Source organism: Aotus nancymaae, unplaced genomic scaffold (genome assembly GCF_030222135.1).
Source record: "Aotus nancymaae isolate 86718 unplaced genomic scaffold, 86718_ANA_hifiasm-v0.15.2.pri h1tg000108l, whole genome shotgun sequence".
Taxonomy (NCBI): domain Eukaryota; kingdom Metazoa; phylum Chordata; class Mammalia; order Primates; family Aotidae; genus Aotus; species Aotus nancymaae.
In genome coordinates, this window is record NW_026988523.1 from 38,502,926 (window position 1) to 38,522,646 (window position 19,721).

The window sequence follows — 19,721 nt, forward strand, 5'->3', positions numbered from 1 at the left end:
TCAAGGATCTAGAAATAGAAATACCATTTGACCCAGCAACCCCATTACTGGGTATATACCCAAAGGATTATAAAGCATTCTACTATAAAGACACATGCACACATATTGTTTTGTGGCACTGTTCACAATAGCAAAGACTTGGAACCAATCCAAATGCCCATCAATGATAGACTGGATAAAGAGAATGTGGCACATATACACAATGGAATACTATGCAGCCATAAAAAGGGGGTTCATGTCCTTTGCAGGGACATGGATGAAGCTGGAAACCATCATTCTCTGCAAACTAACACAAGAACAGAAAACCAGACATCACATATTCTCACTCACAAGTGGGAGATGAACAATGAGAACACGTGGACACAAGGAGGGTACCATCACATACCAGGACCTATCAGAGAGTGGGAGGCTGAGTGAGGGTTAGCATTAGGAGAAATACCTAATGTAGACGATGGGTTGGTGGGTACAGCAAACCACCATGGCACGTGTATACCTATGTAACAAACCTGCAAGTTCTGCACATGTATCACAGAACTTAAAATATGATTTTAAAAAAGAGAATTTTGAGCTTATTCATCATGGTCTTATCATGAGTTTTCCCACTGATATCCAATGAGAAATTGATAGTACAGGCTGCATCTCTGTTGACTAGGAGAACCAACTAACATGTGGGTAGCATACTCTAAACACACAAGAAAAAAACGACTATTACAAATGGCAGTACCTTTCTGGACTGGTTTGTTTTTTAATGATGTACAGTTTTAACACTTTTTAATATCCTTTTTCAAACTTTTCACATCTGTTTTTTAAATTGTAAGACTGGCTTAAAGTAATTGTTCCAAAAGCTTTAATTCTTTCATTCTAACCATTTGCCCAATAAAAGGTACTTGTATAATTTAAACAAAAAACAATCGTATAGGTGAGCAGATTGGTACAAAGAAGGAAGATGTTTTTTCAATACCAAATTGCCTTCTTGTTAATATCCGGGCTCCTCAGGTAAGTTAAAATAATTCAGCTACCAAAGCAATAGGAGAACACTGGGAATTTTATTGATTTCATGGAGCCCACTACATTATAGGAACTACCTCCAAAATGGATATGCTGTAAAGAAGGCCTAAAATTGACAAAGAGAGAGAGAGGCAGAGAGAAATAGAGATGGAGAGAGCAAGAGCTAAAGCAAGAGAGTGAGAATGAAAGACCTTCCCACAAACCATTTTACAACCCACCCCTGGCTCCGGTAACCTGTCTGTGCAGCTCTATAACCGCTTGCAGCGTATCACAGAGCATCGAATGAACTTTATCAGGAGAGAAGCGTAATAAGCTTGCAATGCAATCTTTACCCTTCCCTCAGATATGTTTGTTTGAAAAGCCTCTTCTCTCTTCCTCTTACATCTGTGATGCTCTGATTAAAAATACTTAAAGATTTCAGCTTTTCTAAATTTCTTGGCATTTGGTTTCCCCACGCTACAGAGATACAAAGTATCAATTGGGGAAAAAGAAAAACACTCTAAAACAATGTTTGTCATCACTGTGAGGCTTTATTGAATAAATTAGAACACACTAAATACAGAGCTGTCACTTTATTTAATCCTAGAGCTGGAACTCCACACTCCAGTGCTCAAATGGAGTTTGGTGTGGTCCCCTGACTCAGACTGAAACCACTGTAACATAAGAAAACGAAGAAACAAGGGGCATATCCGTCAGAAATAACCACATGAACGGTCAGGGACCACAGCTGTGACTCTGCAATCTTTTCTAAACTATCACTCACCCTACAAGAGTGGCACCTCAGCCTCTGCTGTTGGAGACTTGGCCGTACATTGTAATCACTACGGAGCTTTAAAAATAATGACGCCTGAGTCTCACCACCAGGTAATCCAATGTAATTATCTGGTTATGGCCTAAGCAACTGGAGTTTTGAAAGCTCTCCAGGTGGTTCCCATATTCATATCAAAGTTGAGAACTGCTAGCCTAGAGAGTCCCTCGTACGATTCTATGCCTTTGGTGAATGCCACTAGGATGTGAAGTTGCATCTAGGGGCATGCGTGACTATAGAAGAGATGGAGGTCAGAGGAGAACTTTGACAATTGTATTCATGCTAAGGCTGAATAGGATTTCTATGTGCAAGCCATTCTCCTAAGCACGTAGGACAAAATTAAAAAGTAGGGTAATTGCCAGTGGACCCGCAATGGTAGCTAACACTGAATATATGGCATCCTGGAATGGCCTTCCCATAAGAAAAAAACACACATCCCTACACCCTCCCACTTGCACCGTAGGTATAAATGCAGGGTGTAAGTTTCTGTTGCATGTGGCAGTAGAATACAGTGGTTAGAAGCATAGAGCTGAGGGCCGGCCGTGGTGGCTCACACCTGTAATCCCAGCACTTTGGGAAGGTGAGGCAGGTGGATCACGAGGTCAGGAGTTTGAGACCAGCCTGGCCAAGATGGTGAAACCCCCGTCTCTACTAAAAAAATACAAAATTAACCGGGCGCGTTGGCAGGCACCTGTAATCCCAGCTGCTTGGGAGGCTAAGGCAGGAGAATCACTTGAATCCGGGAGGTGGAAGTTGCAGTGAGCTGAGATCACTCCACTGTACTCCAGTCTGGGTGACAGAGTGAGACTCCATCTCAAAAACAACAAAAACAAACAAACAAACAAAAACCATAGAGCTGAGTAGCCAGACTGCCAAGGTTCAAATTCTACCTCTGAACAAGTTAATTAACCTCTTCAAACCTGTTTTCTCGTCAGTAAAATGAGGACTATAAAATATTACATACCTCATAGAATTGTCATTAAGCAAGTAAATATATTTAAAAGACTTAGAACAGTACCTGGCACATGGTAAGAGCTCAGTAAGTGTAAGATGTTTTTGTTTTGTTTTGTTTGTTTGAAGACTGTGTGTGACCTTCCCTGTGTGATTAAGCAATTATCATCCTGGGGGCAGTGATGAAACTGTGTGAGATCTATTAACTATGTATAAAGGACATAGGACAGAGGGGTCCACACTGAATGAGTCCTGAAAGAATGTACCAGAGGAAGGCCAAGGGGATGACCTGAGTACAGATGCACTAGATGCTTCCTTACAGGTGACCACCTGCCCACAAGCTTAGTGGGAGGCAGGGATGTCCCCGAGATAAGACATCTGAGCTGTCAGGAAAACACTAAAATGATGGCTCTACAAGCACATAGTATAAAAGGGCTTGTGATCTTGCACATTCCTGAGTGCTAACCCCAGAGAATCTACTCTAGGAGGACTGGGGTCAATGAATCCATACTCAAACACCCAGATGACAAGGATGCCTGTAATCAGCAGACTATCCAGGAAATTTGAGCTAGGAGTCTCCATCTTGTGAAGGAAAAGACTAACAAGCCCACTTAACCTACATTCCAGTACAGAAGAAATGAAAAATGCATAGATAAAATAGAGACAGGGAGCTGAAAATAAGGAATCCAGGCAAGTTATGACAACCCATCTGAGACTACCGGGCAGTTGTCCTAGGATAAAACTACGTAGAAATCAAAGCAGTGCTTCTCTTTTCCCTGGGATTCTAGTGATCAGAAATCTATACTTTGGAAATTTTGTCTAGGTGGTGATGGTGGTGGTGGTGTTTAATCATCTAGGGTCATTTGCTTTCTTTGTCAATCATCGCTTCCCTGGGTCACATCAAACTTGAGAATAGTGAAAGCATAGGGAGAATATAGCAGATTTAACATTCCACTTATTTTGTTGGCTGAGACTCCAAATCCATTTCCATCAGATCCCAGCCTCACTTTTGAGGCAGCCTGTAGTCCCTCCTCCAGGGCCTGGATAGACCAGTTCTCACCACAGGGATGGCTTCTCCTCCACTCACCTGGCCTTAAATGCAGCCCATTCTTAACCATGCTCTCTCCATGACCACCTCCTTTTGCAGAGTGTGCAAGGCCTGTTGCCTGGCCAGTGAGCTAATATTTATTTCTGACACAGGGAGATTTTAGGTTTCTATGTTGCATCCCACACTAAGGCGCTTACGTTAGGATCAGGCCTGGCCCTAGTGCTTATACCAACATGGCTATTTTCAGTTCCAAAAAGAAAGTGTTCTATCAAGTAGCAGCCTCCATTATCTCTGATTCATACTATTGGTCTGCTTTCTCTTATTTGGCCTATAAATGCACCACAGTGTCTCTTCAGGCACTGGGCCACCACCCCTCTTTCACCTCGTTTCTATCATAGGTTTTATAGACCATTTGGCCTTATGTCTCTTTAACTCATTCCTTGAGGCCTGATTCTATTTCTGGAAAAATTGGATGCATAGTTCCTACTCTAACAGAAAACCAGTGCTGATGTCACGGCTTTATTAGTATCAGCTAGAAATGGCCATGGTGGATGCTTGATCTTACTCTCCATTTAACACACACAAAAAGCATTGCTTAGAACCAACATGCCCACATCAGAATCATCTTCTTTGGCAGATGTCATCTAACACTTAATTGGATTACATCTGATAGCTCTATATGGTATGACAATTCACCAGTTACCTGGAGATACATTTTCCAACAAGATTACATTGAAGTATCCACCAGTAGGCTAAATTGCCTAAATTTAAACATCCTATAAATGCTTTGTTAATATTTTTTAATGTCTTCTGAATGCAAATATCAGCTGTTAAAATTCTCCTGGCTCAAATTATTAAGGCCAGAGACTGTCCACTAGACTACATATAATAAGATACAAGTAATTGAATTCTGAAAAAAATATTAGCTCAACTCACATCCCTGGGGAGTTGGGATGGCCTTCTATAATTAAGACATATCTGGATTATTTAACTAGAAAAGAGTGTCAGTCCTCTCTTCTGCTTAGCTGACTGTGAGGATGGATGAATCTGCCCAGATTGGACAACAGATAACATTTGCACTCTCATTTTTGTCTGAGAACGTATCCTTAACTTCTATGCTTACAAATGGTCATCAGAAGTCAATTAGAGAAGTCAATATTCATAAATAATGGTTTCAAAGATTTGTTGTTCATCTTTCTAACATTCTAAACTTAATTCTTAGTCAATGAGAAACTTCAACTACTGCCAACAGAGACAAATTCTACCAAGTTGTATTTTTATGGCATACAATGAGCCTATATTTATGGATATAATACAAAATGGCTTAATAATAACAATAGCAGAAAACTGCTAAAATAGTTTACCGTGTGCCAGGCACTGTACTAAGTGCTTTGCTTGCATGATTTTCTTTGATTCTTATAGCAACCCTTTGAGCTAATTACTATTTCTACTGTTTTGTAGGTAAGAAAACTGAGACATAAAGAGATTATATTACCTAGGGTCATATAGCTAGTAAGTTGTAAAGCCAGGATATGGCCTAGGCAGTCTGATTCCAGAACCTCTGTGCTTAACTAGCTTGCCATATGCCTTCCCTAGATAACCATTTAATACACAGGAAGCCCCATAATTCATTCCTGGCTGTGGTTTCTATGGAGTAACTTCTACTGATCACTTAGTACTGAAAGACCATGTTAAAGGGCACTTCTAGAGGAAGCCAGCAGCCGTCAACTTTGAGGGGTCTGTTTCTACAGAGAACCTGAACGAACCAGGGCAAGTGCATTCCAGCCACTGAACCTGGCAGCAGATTCATGGATCGCAATGATCTTTAGCTTTTGTTCCTCAAACTGGAATAATGATAGAATGAGAGTATTAAAACCCCGACAACTGGCATCTCAAAAGAGAGAATGTGCTTGTCAGAGGCAATCCCTGCAGGGGACTCTTAGACGGGTTAGAGTGCCATGGATCTGTTCTGTAATGGGCAGTGTAAACTTACACAGACTTGGTTTCAAAGGTCATCAGAGAATTTAGTCACAACCTCTAAAGCAACCATCAGAAAACAGCTTGGACTCACTCAAGTAAGCAGGAGCTTTATTGGCTTATGAAGCTAGGCAGTCCAGGTGTAGATGTGGTTCTGGACAGGCTGATTCAGAGGCTCTATGTGGTCAAGGCTCCATCGCATATCAATCCCTGGGCTCCTCCATTCCCAGTTTGGCTTCTGTCCCCACAACCTCTCTCCACGTGGCTAACAAAATGGCTACTAGTGGTCCCAGGCTCACGTCCTCTCAGCTTGGAAATTCAGCAGCAAGAAGATGTCTCACTCCCAAAGTCCATAACTCAATCCTCGGGCAGACTATAATTGGTCCTGCTAGGAACATTTAACTATCCAAAAACAACCTCCAGATAGGGAGCTGGGGAGATGGGAGATGGGCTACTCTGACAGGACGCCCCGTGTCTCACGTCCACTCTTGCATCCTGGGTATATTGAGAATGCGGGCATGAAGAAGGAATTCAAAGCCCCACAAGGTTCATGTGGAAAGGGGGGGGAGTCCTCAGAAGAACCATAAAATTAAGAAAGCACTGCAAGCAAGCAAGAACCATTTTTATGCACGTTCTTGGCAGTAACAACATATTATACCTCGTGCTTCACTTTGCTCTGGAAAAAAGGCAGATCTTCTCTGCTAGAGCAATTCTAATGGCTTCTCCAGGTGCTTTGAGAACGTGGAGGAGCTGTGCAGTGTTGCCGGGCTTCCCATTTCAGGAGACCTGGACCCAGCAGTTCCATGGCATGATCATGAGCACTCTGGACCCAATCCGGAGACCTGGCCAATGTCCTGATTCTGAGACTGAAGAGCCCTGTGAATGTGGGCAATGCCCTCCTGTTTTCTGGAGGTCCTGGGCAGGAAATTAAATAGAAGACCAGTACTTCCCTCTCAGCTCAGAGATGTCCTTGCCTTGTGACTTTAAAAACAAAAAATCATTTCTCCTTTCTGGGTTTCAGTTTTCTCATCTATGTGAGGGTAAGAAATTAACTCCAAGATCTGTCCGACTTAAAAAGAAATAAAAATGAAAACAAAACACCTGATATTCTGATTCTCCTGGACAAAGCTTCCCAGTGTAGTTCACGAGGTCCCAGGCCAGACCCTTTGCCTCCATTCTCAGGTGCTGAGGAAGGCGGAACAGGCCTGCAATGCGTATAGGGGAACAAAGGCCCAGAGACACAGATGTGGGGCCCGTGTGGTGTAAAAATACTGGGAGCCACCTTCAGGACCCACAGTCCGGCCTCAGGGCCACAGCTGGGGCTTGGTGTACACTTCACCATGCACTTCATACTTCAGTGCCCGCCAGTCCAGGACATTAGGACTGAAGGTCCCGCCAGAATAGACGGTGTTAATCTGATCTGGTGACAGCACAAAGTCCCACATGTTCACATTTCCGATGTCTCCCACCAAGGACTGATTTGTCTCAAAGCCCCCACCGAAGGAATCCTGCTCCTGCCCCAGGATGATGCTTGCCTCTGTCCCCACAGTGTATCCCTTCTTCAGACTCTTCCTCACCCTGGGCTTCCCGTCCAACCAGAACTCCACGATCCCTGAGGCGGACTCCCAGCTTGTACAAATGTGTACTGGAGCTGTGACTTCGGGATTCTCGAATAATACTTCAGGCCCACCCACTGTAAGAGTGTATCCTCTACCCTTAGACCAAAATATGAGAATCTCATTAGATTGTTCCTTGGTGGCATAAGAGAAAATGCTGTACCCACGGGTCAAGGACAGTTCCGTGTAGACGTGAAGGCACACAGTGAAGGCTTTGAGAGGCTTCGTTGACTGTGCTTTGAGGGATACATAGGAATTATCCGACTCTTTGGGAAACACAAAAGCCTTCGTGGACATGTCTATGAGACAGAAAAACAAGTAGATATGAGAAGTTTCTCAGATCACAAAGATCTATCCCTTCACTTACTTATAGAGTTTAAGATTAAGAAGCTGACCCCTTCCCCAGTTACACACACACACTCACACACACCACACACACACACACACACACACACATCATGATGAATCTTCCACTGTTCTGTTCGCCCAACCCCATACCTCAGATCAAATCTCTCCCAAAGCCTGGGGTGGCCCATACCTGTCTGGCCAAAAGCATGAGAGAAGCTGGTCAAGACCAGGAGGCACAACAGCTTCTTCATGGTCATGCCCTGCTGCCAGTGCTACAAGGATCTGAATTCACTCCTTTGGAAAAGAAGTATTTGGCTGGAAGTTCAGGGGCTAGAAGTCCTAGATCTCTTGCCTCAGAGCTACCCCCTCCTGCCTGGATTTATATCCAAAGCAGTAAGGGAGTTTATGCCACTTTGTAAATGATTTTCCAACATTGCCTCTTGGGTCAAGTGTCAGGGCTCCAGGACGGAGGGAAGCAAAATAATTCCAGAACAGATCAATGTGGGTTATTTATTACAAACTCCAATGACTACTGAATTACCAATTCTTTGTGACAGGAAAAAATGAAGAAACCTCCCAGGGTTTCACTTTGGCTATCTATCTTGAGAAAATAATGAGAAATGGTAACATATTAAATGAGTGGTCATCTGGGTGCACATGGTAGCTGCCTCTCCAACACCTACTTCAGCCCAAATCACAGAGTTTCACGAAGGAAAGCTGACACCTTCTGGAGATGGCCCTGATCACTAACCCCTTTCGTAATCTGCTTGTTTACAGATGGGAAATGAGAAAAACAAACATGCCCTTCCCTAAGCCATGGACACATTTTCTCAGCCAATTGAATATACTTATTTAGAGCTCTCTAGACATTCTGGCACTAAATGATGGTCTGGCAGTAAAAGTCCAGTGAAACGTTTGCCTGATCACAGGCATAGCATTATGTCAGAGTTTCTTCCAATAACATTTTTCTCTGAATATGTAAAGCTTCCAGCAGGAGTCTGGATAAACTGATTCTACTACTTCCTCTGTTCACGAGATTCAAGTAATCCCTTCACACTGTCTGACAATCTTACTACAGTTCCCTACTTAACTCACTCTTCCAAATGACTACTATGCTTCTTCTGCTTGCTCCTCAAGTCTCATTCATCCTTTCACTCAGCTGATGAACTCAACTTTCATTGAGAAATTAAAAGCCATCAGAAAAGAACCACCATATCTTTCGTAGCAGAGGCTTCTAGGCACTCCCCAACATCCATTCTCTACTTTTCATAAGAATAACATTTTTACTTAGGCGCTTAGTCATCCCCTCAAACAGCAAATTTCCCAGCCCCCACTGTAGCTTGCAGTGATATGATTAAATTATGGCCAATGAGATATGAACAGAATAGGGACAATCTCTAGGTTGTGCTTTTTAAGAAAGGTATGTGCTTTCCCCTCCCACTTCCCCCTTTTTTCCTTTGGCTAGTATTCAGTCATGATAGCAGGAGATGGAACAGTTCACTTTCAGGTCAGCAAGTGTAAGCTGCATGTTGAGGTTGGCATGGCAACAAGTTACATAGAGACTGGATAATTGAGTATGGAGCCACTGTATCAGCTCTAGACTGCCTACCTGAACATTTACTTAAAGGAGAAATATTCTCCTCTTTTGTAAAATCACTTTTAACTCAGTCTTTCTGTTCTTAACACCTAACTGATATCCTTATACATCCTCCTACAACCTGATGTACCAGTCTTCCCATCTTCCTCTATTAAAAGGGATGAGCTCTCCCTGCATTATATCTAAGGCCAGCCCCTGCACTTCTTCAGTGAATCCCAGACCCTGTCAACCATTCAAGGAATTTTGCTCCTTACAGGTATCCTCTCTATTTTCTGCATTATTAATGTATTCATCGTTACTTGATCATTTTTACAAAACCAAACTATAATATATTTAATCTTTTAGAGAAAGAAGAAAGAAAAGAGAAAAAAAGAAGAATGGGAATGAGAGAAGGGAGGAAGGGAGGAAAAGCTTATGTGTGCTTACAACCTCTATTATCCTATCTTCTGTTCCCTCCTCAATCCACGGAAATCAGGCCTTGGCCTTCACCACTCTAGTGAAGGCAACATAAACAAACACATCGCTCATTAAATTCAATAATGCATTTTCTGTTCTTACTTCACTCAGCTTCTCAGAAACATTCAACACAGTTTATAACTTCCTGCTGAATTCTTGTTCATAGTGTAAAAGTGAAATAATTTCAAGGCTTTATGCCTAAAAGAAGTGGTCCTCTGTCCCACCACTCTCCATCCGATATGGCTCGGCTCCGTGTCCCCACCCAAATGTCATCTTGAATTGCAATCCCCACATGTCAAGGGAGGGACCTGGTGGGAGGTGATTAGATCATAAGGATGGTTTCCCCCATGCTGTTTTCATGTTAGTGAGTGGGTTCTCACAATATCTGATGGTTTAAAAGTGGCAGCTCCTCCCCACTCTCTCTCTCTCCTGCCACCTTGTGAAAAAGGTGTCTGCTTCCCCTTTGCCTTCTGCCATAATTGTAAGTTTCCTGAGGCCTCCCCAGCCATGCAGAACTGTGAGTCAATTAACTCTTTTGTTTATAAATTCCCCAGTCTCAGGTAGTTCTTTATAGAAGTGTAAAAACAGACCAATACAAAAAATTGGTACCAGGATAGTGACATATTGCTAAAATGATTCCTAAAACTGTGGAAGCAACATTGGACCTGGTTATACACAGAGGCTGGAACAGTTTGGAGGGCTCAGAAGAAGACAGGAAGATGTGTAAAAGCTTGGAACTTCCTGAGTTTTGTTGAATGGTTTTGACCAAAATGCTGATAGTGATATGGACAATGAAGTTCAGGCCGAGGTGTCCTCACATGGATATGAGGAACTTATTGGGAAGTGGAGTAAAGGTCACTCTTGCTATGCTTTAGCAAAGAGACTGGTGGCATTTTGCCCATGCCCTAGAGATCTGTGCAACTTTGAACTTAAGAGACATGATTTATGGTATCTGGCAGGAGAAATTTTTAAGCAGCAAAGCATTTAAGAGGTGACCTGGCTTTTTCTGAAAACATACAATCATATGTGTTCACAGATTATCTGAAATTAGAACTTATAATTAAATGAGAAACAGAGCATAAAAGTTTGGGAAATGTGCAGCCTGATCATGCAGTAGAAAAGAAAAACCCATTTTCTAGAGAAAAATTCAAGCTAGCTGCAGAAATTTGCATAAGTAATGAGGAGATGAATGTTAGCCAAAACAATGGGGAAAATGTCTTCAGGTCACTTCAGAGATCTTCATGGCAGCCCCTCCCATCACAGGCCCAAAAGCCCAGGAGGAAAATATGGTATCATGGTCCAGGCCCAGGGCCTCACTGCCCTCTGCAGCCTAGGGACATGGCACCCTGGAGCTGCCAGTCATGGCTAAAATGGGGTAATGTATAGCTCAGGCCATTGCTTCAGAGGGTGCAAGCCCAAAGTCTTGGTGACTTCCAAATGGTGTTGAGACTGCAAGTGCAGAGAAGACAAGAGTTGAGCTTTGGGAGCTTCTGCCTAGATTTCAGCAGATGTATGGAAACACCTGGATGTTCAGGCAGAAGTCTTCTGCAGGCATGGAGCCCTCATGGAAAACCTCTACTAGAGCAATGCAACAGGGAAATGTGGGGTTGGAGACCCCACACAGAGTCCCCACTGGGGCACTGCCTAGTGAAGCTGTGAGAAGAGGGCCACTGTCTGCCAGACCCCAGAATGGTAGATCCACTGATGGCTTGTACCTTGTGCTTAGAAAAGCTGCAGGTGTTCAATGCCAGCCTGTGAAATCAGCCACAGGGGCTGTACTTTGTAAAGCCACAAGGGTGGAGCTTCTCAAGGCTATGGGGGCCTACCACCTGCATGAATGTGGATGTCAGACATGGAATCAAAGTAGATTATTTCGGAGCTTTAAGATTTAATGAGCGCCCTGCCAGATTTCAGACTTACATGGAGACTGTGGCCCCTTTGTTTTGGCCACTTTCTCTCATTTGAAACAGGAACATTTAACCAATGGCTGTACCACCATTGTATCTTGGAAGTAACTAACTTGTTTTTTATTTTACTAGGCTAACAAGCAGAAGGAACTTGCCTTGTCTCAGATGAGACTTTAGACTTGGACTTTTGAGTTAATGCTGAAATAAGTTAAGTCTGGGTGACTGTTGGGAAGGCATGATTGAATGAAGTCTTGAAATGTGAAAAGGACATGAGATTTGGGAGGGGCCGAGATGGAGTGATACGGTTTGGATCTGTGTCCCCACTCAAACGTCATCCCAAATTGTAATCACCATGAGTCGAGGGAGGGACCTGGTGGAAGGTGATTGGATCATGGAGGTAGTTTTGCCCACGCTGTTCTCATGATAGTGAGTGAGTTCTCATGAGGTCTGATGGTTTAAAAGTGCTTGGCAGCTCCCCACTCACTCTCTCTCTCTTCTGCTGCCTTGTGAAGAAAATGCCTGCTTCCCCTTCATTTTTCACCATGATTGTAAGTTTCCTGAGTCCTCACCAGACTTGTGGAACTGTGAGTCAATTAAAAATGTCTTTTGTTTATAAATTAGCCAGACTCAGGTAGTTCTTTATAGCAGTGTGAAAACCAACTAATACACCATCCTTGACTCACAAGTAGAGCTGAGAGACAGACAGTGCTTCAATAACATTGTTCGGGTCTCTGAATCTAGTCTCACCTGATGCCAGCTTCATCTCAAGTCTTCTGAGGTTCATTAGCCATAAACTCCCTTTTTACTTACTGTACACATTTCAGTAGGTATTATGATACTTACATTTGAATAACTTTTGACAAATAGAAATACCTTCCTAACAACACCCTGAATCCAGGACATTGTGTGTCCAAACCAACCATCAGTTTCCCTGAAATAAAACATACACTGGCATCCTTGCCACCAGAATCCCTCCAGAGAAGCACAGGTTTCTATGCAAGGGGCAGCATTTAAACTGAGCCACAAAAATTGAGTAGTTAACAAAAGTGAGGTTCAAAACTAAGAGACTAATATAAGCAATGGTCACCACCAAATTTCATCTTGTATTGTTTTGTACACAAACTCTGAAAAGCTTATTTTAATCTCCATAACCATGATTGTCCACTTTAGTGAATTAGAATCTTTTCAGTCCAAAATTGTACTAATTTGCAAGACAAAATTCTAAGATATCCCTACTCCACAGATTGTACCAAGTCATTCTTTAATTCACACTCTATCCTAGTTTATTTATTAATGTAGCTTCTACTTGGTATTTACTAGTGCCTAATCACTATTAGAATTGCTGTTCTGCTTTACCAGCAAAATAATTACATTTGTACTTGTAAAGTACTGCTGTTTGTCTCTGATGCCAATATTTCTATAAACTTATTATTAAAATAATCTATAGAAAATTTTGGCCTGCAGTCTTTCACATTAAGCAAGTGAGAGACTTTGAGGGTTTCCTGAACAAGGAAAGAGTAGAGTCAGATCTGTGTTTTAGAATTTTCATTGGCAGCAATATGAATAATATATTCGTGTGAGAGAAATTATAAATTCGGAGACCACTTTGTGGGTCTTAGTTCATTAATTCAACCAAGATATATCTTAGGAACATTTTCTAGGGATCAGGCACTAAGCCATTAACTAGACAAATTATATTAAAGATAATGAGATTCAACACTGGAACCTGGGAGGCAGAGGTTGCAGTGAGCCGAGATCGCGCCACTGCACTCCAGCCTGGGTGACAGAGAGAGACTCTGTCTCAAACAAACAAAAAAGATAATAGGATTCAAAACTAGCACAGAAGCAGTAGGAATGTGAGAAGAGGATAGATGTAAAAGGTATGTCAGTAAGAAAATTAATAGGAATCCAAGACTGATCAAATATGGAGCTCTAAAAAGCAGTGTTCAAAGTTATGTAGCTCATACTCCTGTGTCAAATGCTATGTGTGTGAGGCTAAGAAGGTTTCATCATTGGTACACAGACCAGTTGGTTTTACTTATTTGGTGGTCAAACATTACAACTGTAACATGGCTAGGCATCTAGGAAAGATAATCTAAGGCCAAGAATAACTGTGCACGTAGATTGATGCAAATACATTATCATCATCTCTTTTAGTAAAAATGAGAGAAAATTCAGACTCTTTTATTTATGGATAATAGCATTCCTTTCTTGAAAACCAGCCTCTTGCAAAGCCTGGCATGGAGTTCGTGCTCAGTAGTGCTGTGGGGTGAACGGATGCAGGAATAACTAAAGGAGACAAATTTAATCAATGATGGACTGAGCACTAACACTAATAGCATCTTCCCACTTCAATTCCTATGAATAACAAAAAAAGCATTTTTTAATATAAATTAATGTAGTGCCAGAAAAGAAAAGAGAATGTGGCATATATACACCAGGGAATACTATGCAGCCTTAAAAAAGGATGAGTTCCTGTCCTTTGCAGGGAAATGGTTGAAGCTGGAAACCATCATTCTCAGCAAACTGACACAAGAACAGAAAACCAAACACTGCATGTTCTCATTTATAAATGGGTATTGAACAATGAGAACACATGGACACAGGGAGAGGAACATCACACACCGGGGCCTGTTAGGGAGTTGGGGGCTAAGGGAGAGATAGCAGGGGGTGGGGGGATTGGGAGGGATGACATTAGGAGAAATACCTAATATAGGTGATGGGGGATGGATACAGCAAACCACCCTGCCATGTGTATATGTATGTAACAATCCTGCACGATCTACACATGTACCCCAGGACTAAAGTATAATTAAAAAAAAAAAAAGAATCAATAGGTGTTATAAAAATATCATGAAAGATAAGAGAATTTAAAATGAGCAAAGGAAATAAAGCTACCAACTTATTTTAAGAATCCAGTAACAACACAAAACCCAAACAAAAATGGTAAAAAAAAAAAAAAAAAAAAAAAAAAAAAAAAAAAAGGAAAGAAAATGAGAAGCCGTTCTCATCTATAAACATAGATGCAAAAATCCTACATAGACAAATTTATGTATAAAAATGTTAAAACATTATAACTAAGTAGAGCTGTTAAGCAAACAAGAGAAAATGGCTAGGCAACACTCGCATGCCCACTGGAGCAGCAGTTACTGGGGACACCCACAGTCAGAGCTGTGAGAGGCCCTCATAAAACATCATATTCTAGGACTATACTCAGGGATCTGGTAGCACAGAACATCAGAATCTAGGAGAGGGACCCTTGAGCTACGAGGCTGCAAGATTTAAAAAGTACTAGCTTTTTCCCTGGTGTGACCATAGGCCACAAAACCATAGCAATATGGTGTGACAACCTAGCATTCATAGCTTGAGTGGGTATCTGCCTTTCCCTGGTGTGGCTGGGGGCTGAGATCCACGCCTTGTAGTTGCAGCTAAATGACTCAGCAAGCTTAGAAAAGATGAAGCACAAAAACATTCATAGCGAGAGTTAACAGCCATCCCCTGATGACCGAGGGCTAGGTGTCTAAGCCTTGCGGCTGACCAGGATTGGTTGCCTAAGTGATTTCCATTGTGATTTACAGTAGCCCAGCACCTTTTCTGTGTAGCCAGCTACAGAGGGTCATCTTGGAAAAGGTAAAATATTTCACACTTACATCTCAAGGGTTTTCCTAAGAAATGCAGGGGTGGTTTAAGATAAAAAAAAAAAATCCTACCAATGTAATGTATACTTCTAGGACAGACTTAAAGACCAACATCATAAGGCCTCCAATAGATGTCAAAATGTTTTAAATTCATCATTTCTCCTTCTTACTAACTCAAGAGTAAAAACAATTTCTACTAAAAACCTACAGCAAATATCATACTTAAAATGAGATTTTAGAAACTTCCCTTTAGAGATAAGGGCATGGCAAGATGCCTACTATCAGTCTGCATTGTCCAACCCAATGCAGCAATACAAGAAAAAAAAGTGGTCTGATGATCAGAAAAGTGTACAATAATTTACACGTATGATTCTCTATGTTAAAAATCCTAGAAAATCTACACATAAACTATTGGAATCCATGGGAGTTTACCATTTGTGTTGGTATAAGGTAATCACAAAACACACTAAGGAATAGATTTCTTATAGCAGAAACCAACTAGAAAATAAGACATATGAGATCCCAGTCACATTATCAATAAGACACACAGAGCACCTGGAGTAGGTCTTACAGAAATGTGCAACAATTTTATAAAATTTATTATATTATGTTACTAAAGGACATAAAAATGAATAAATGGAGACCTAGACCACATCCATTGAGTGACCCAACGTCATAATAGTGTTAATGCTCCCCAAATTAATGTATACATTCCATTAAATATATTCATACCCTATGATCCAGTAACTCTACTTCTAGGAATATAACCTGTAAAAATTCCCTCAGAGACAAAGACAAGGAAATTTTTTGCAGCACTGCTTGTTACTGGGAAAACAAATAGAAGGAATTCAAATGTTGATCAGTTGGGAGACACATATTCATATGAAGGAACGGCATACCAAAGTTAAAAAGAATAAAAAAGATGTGTATATATCCTGCTCTGCAACAAATACAAGGGTTTGGATGCAAATTAGGCCATACATAATTAAAATATGAAAATAAAAATTTACATAAATAAAAGAATACTGCCAGTATAACATATAAGTTGTATTTATTCATATACCATCTTCCCTAACAGGTTAATGTGGTAAAGAACTAAAGTTCACGCTTTCTCACAATTAAAGTAAAATCATTAGTAATATTTATAAATATTTTAAGATAAAGGCTGAAAATTCTACCTAGTAACTGTTAATGCATACAGTAGATAGTTTAGTGGCTTCAGAAATTATTATGCATTACACAGCATTAAGCTTTATTGTGATGTGGCAAGTGCTGATGAAGAAGCTGCCATGACATTTCTCTCTGTGTTCAACTTTTGTTTTATTGATGATGAAAGCCACACTCGTTATCAGATTTTAAATTTTGGTGAAGCCAGCCTCAATTAGAAGTGATATCCCTCAAAAGACATACACCTCAAAAGAGGTTGTGGGCATCCTGGGCTGAAGGCTGCAAAAGAGCAACTAGTTGTGAGGCTGATGAACACATCTGAGAAGTCTTCACAGTGCTAATAATTTTGCTGGGATTGTTACTGTTCATGCTGGCCCTCTGGTGTGTTAGTTCATAGGTTTTGAGTGGTCTGTCCCTAGTTATCTATAGGCCTAATTATCCCACAAGCTCTGTTATTTTTAGTGCATAATTATGCAGATGAGGATTTTCAGGAACACATATATCACATTATAGCAAAAAAATATTCAAAAAGGATATATCTCAAATACAATATCGAGTTTAAAAGATAATTTATAAAAAGTTATTTAAATGGCATCTCATAGTTGGCTTTTAAAATTCAAAACAAGATTATATAGCATACATAAATATCTATATATCTATTTGTTTATGGGTATTTAAAACAATAGATAATTCATCCTAAATACCCACAACTCCAGTCTAACAAGAAGACAAATATCAGAGAAACCCAAATTGACTTTCTGCAAAATACCTGTCCAGTACTCCTCGAAATTATCAAGGTTTTTAAAAAAACAAGGGAAGACTGAGAAACTGTCACAGACCAAAAGACACATGATGACTAAATGGAATGCGGTATCCTAGATTAAATCCTAGAACAGGAAAAGGACATGAGTTAAAAAACTGGAAAAAGACAGCCAGGCACAGTAGCTCACACCTGTAATCCCAGCACTTTGGGAGGCCAAGGCAGGTGGATCACCTGAGGTCAGGAGTTCAAGACCAGCCTAGCCAACATGGTGAAACCCCATCTCTACTAAAAATACAAAAATTAGCTGGGCATGGTGGCACACGTCTGTAATCCCAGCTACTTGGAAGGCTGAGGCAGGAGAATCTCTTGAATCTTGGAGGTGGAGGTTGCAGTGAGCCAAGATCATGCTCTGCACTCCAGCCTGGGAGACAAAGTGAGATTCTATATTTAAAAAAAAAAAAAAAAAAAAAAAAAAAAAACTGGAAAAAGACTGGAGTTTAGTTCATGGTAATGCACCAATGCTGATTTTTCAGTTTTGACAAATGTATCATGGTAAGGTTGGATGGTAATAATAGGGAAAATTTGGTGAAGGGCATCTGGGAACTCTCTGGAGCAGCATTTCTTCCTGCTACATCATTTTCTTACGTAATTAACAGAGCCAGAGTCAGTTCTGGAGGCAACGACTCCATTTAAGTAAAAAATAAATAAATAAAATGTGCCTGCTACTCAAACGTAGCTTCAAGATAAGACCCCCCTACTACCCCGCATTGGTCATCACTATATTCAGCCATAGCATTTATTTCTGTGTAACATGAACCAAGTCAGTTATGACTGGTAGGTGGGGGGATGACAGCAGTGTCACACAGACAGTGCATCATTGTTTTTCTCAACCAGTTGCTATTTTCCACAACCAAGTACCAGCAATAATCACAAAATACACTAACACCGAGGAATACAGCAAGCTGGAGAAATGCGGAACTGAATATTCTTCCTCTCCAACCATCTGGCCATGAGCTCCATCTTAGAAGTAACTACCATGCTGTACCCTCTGATCGTGATGCACTGGCCTTGCATTTCCATCACTCAGTATTTCTTTATATGCCTTTCTATCAGGTGAGATTTACCTGTTCTTTTTTAGGTAAAGTTCAATATTTGGTGTATGATGACTTAGCTTATTCATGAAAATAGTTTTATTAAGATAGTTACTATTTTTGAAATTGCTCCAGTTACACCATTGCATAAGTTTTGAATGGTATATTCCAAACCGTCTTTTACCCATAATACCTGTCGTCTTTTCCATAATTTTGGAGAATAGGAGGTTACTTTCTAATATGGCATGTTATAGAAGAAATGCTGGCATTGAGAAATTTTCCCAAAGAGACTTCAAATCTTATGAGATTATTTACAAGGGTTTTCTGTCTTTAAGATTGGATGAAAAACATATGCCATATTCTGACGTAGAAACTCTCTACAGCAAAAAAATTTGGGTTCCTGGAAATCTTCAACAAACAGCTGTTTCACCTAAAACCTGCTAATGCAAGTCTCTTAGTGGTAGAATACCATGGTGAAAGAAATATTGTATAGGAGTCTTCAGTAGAAATTTGAGCAATAGATTACATAAACATGAAAGGGTTTACTGAAGGGATATTTCTTGTGAGGAACTAAAACTAGGAATACAAGAAATTCTCTCTCTCTCCATCTTTCAATCCTGCTGAAACTGAAGGAGAACCTCTCAGTCTTAATTCACAATTATAAACAGAGGAACCATCCACCTAGTCCAGATTAGGTCAGGAGATCACCATCAGATCTAATCTGCTGTCGTCAGGATTTAAGAGCACATCATAGCAACACGGCTGCCAGAAACCATCCTTGGATGCTGGGTAGGAGATCTGTTATCAGAAGAAAAGGTCTGAAAAGACACCCAAAATACATCCACTACGGCAGGGATCAGAAGATCTGCCAGAACAGTGATGATGGAGGAAGGCTCAGGAATGCTCACTAACAAACAGAAAATCTGAAAGCCTGCTTTGCAACCATCCTGCCCAATGTTGTTCTTTAAAATTGTTGACCTAAGACACCAACAACCCTGACATTCCTCTTGCAGACTCGACTGAGCCATTGTGTCTCTTCTTCAAAGAACTACTCAATCTCTTGGATTTCTCACTCAATTAGCTACAGAAGCATTGTGTCTCATTAGTTCCACTCCACATATTTGCTGTTCTCCTCCAAGTAAATTCATAGACTTTTTCATTTTAGATTTTGGTTTTGGTTTTGGTTTCTGCAATAAGTTCCAATGAAATAGATGTAAGCAACTAAAAATAACTAACCTTGAAAGTGGCATGAAATCTGATAAAGCCCTCATAGAAAGAGTTGTCTGGATTCTTTCAAGTGTCATTTGCAGGCATCATTCTTTATGAGTTTTATGATTTAGATACTC

At 40.8% G+C, this 19,721-nt stretch overlaps 1 protein-coding gene across 1 annotated transcript; it reads right to left on the bottom strand.

The window, feature by feature from the left end:
* Positions 1 to 5,886: 5,886 nt before the first annotated feature.
* CRP (C-reactive protein) lies at positions 5,887 to 8,132 on the bottom strand. The gene is made up of 2 exons (XM_012449715.2): positions 7,947 to 8,132; positions 5,887 to 7,707 (listed from the first exon to the last, which is right to left on the bottom strand). The coding sequence occupies exons 1-2, from the start codon at positions 8,011 to 8,013 to the stop codon at positions 7,097 to 7,099; spliced, it is 678 nt and encodes a 225-aa protein (XP_012305138.2). The 5' UTR covers positions 8,014 to 8,132; the 3' UTR covers positions 5,887 to 7,096.
* Between the last annotated feature and the right edge of the window lie 11,589 nt (positions 8,133 to 19,721).

Coding starts and splice junctions, on each gene's coding strand:
- CRP (XM_012449715.2), bottom strand. CDS start 8,013: ATGACCATGAAGAAGCTGTTGTGCCTCCTGGTCTTGACCAGCTTCTCT. Junction 7,708..7,946: donor TCATGCTTTTGGCCAGACAG/GTATGGGCCACC, acceptor TCTGTCTCATAG/ACATGTCCACGAAGGCTTTT.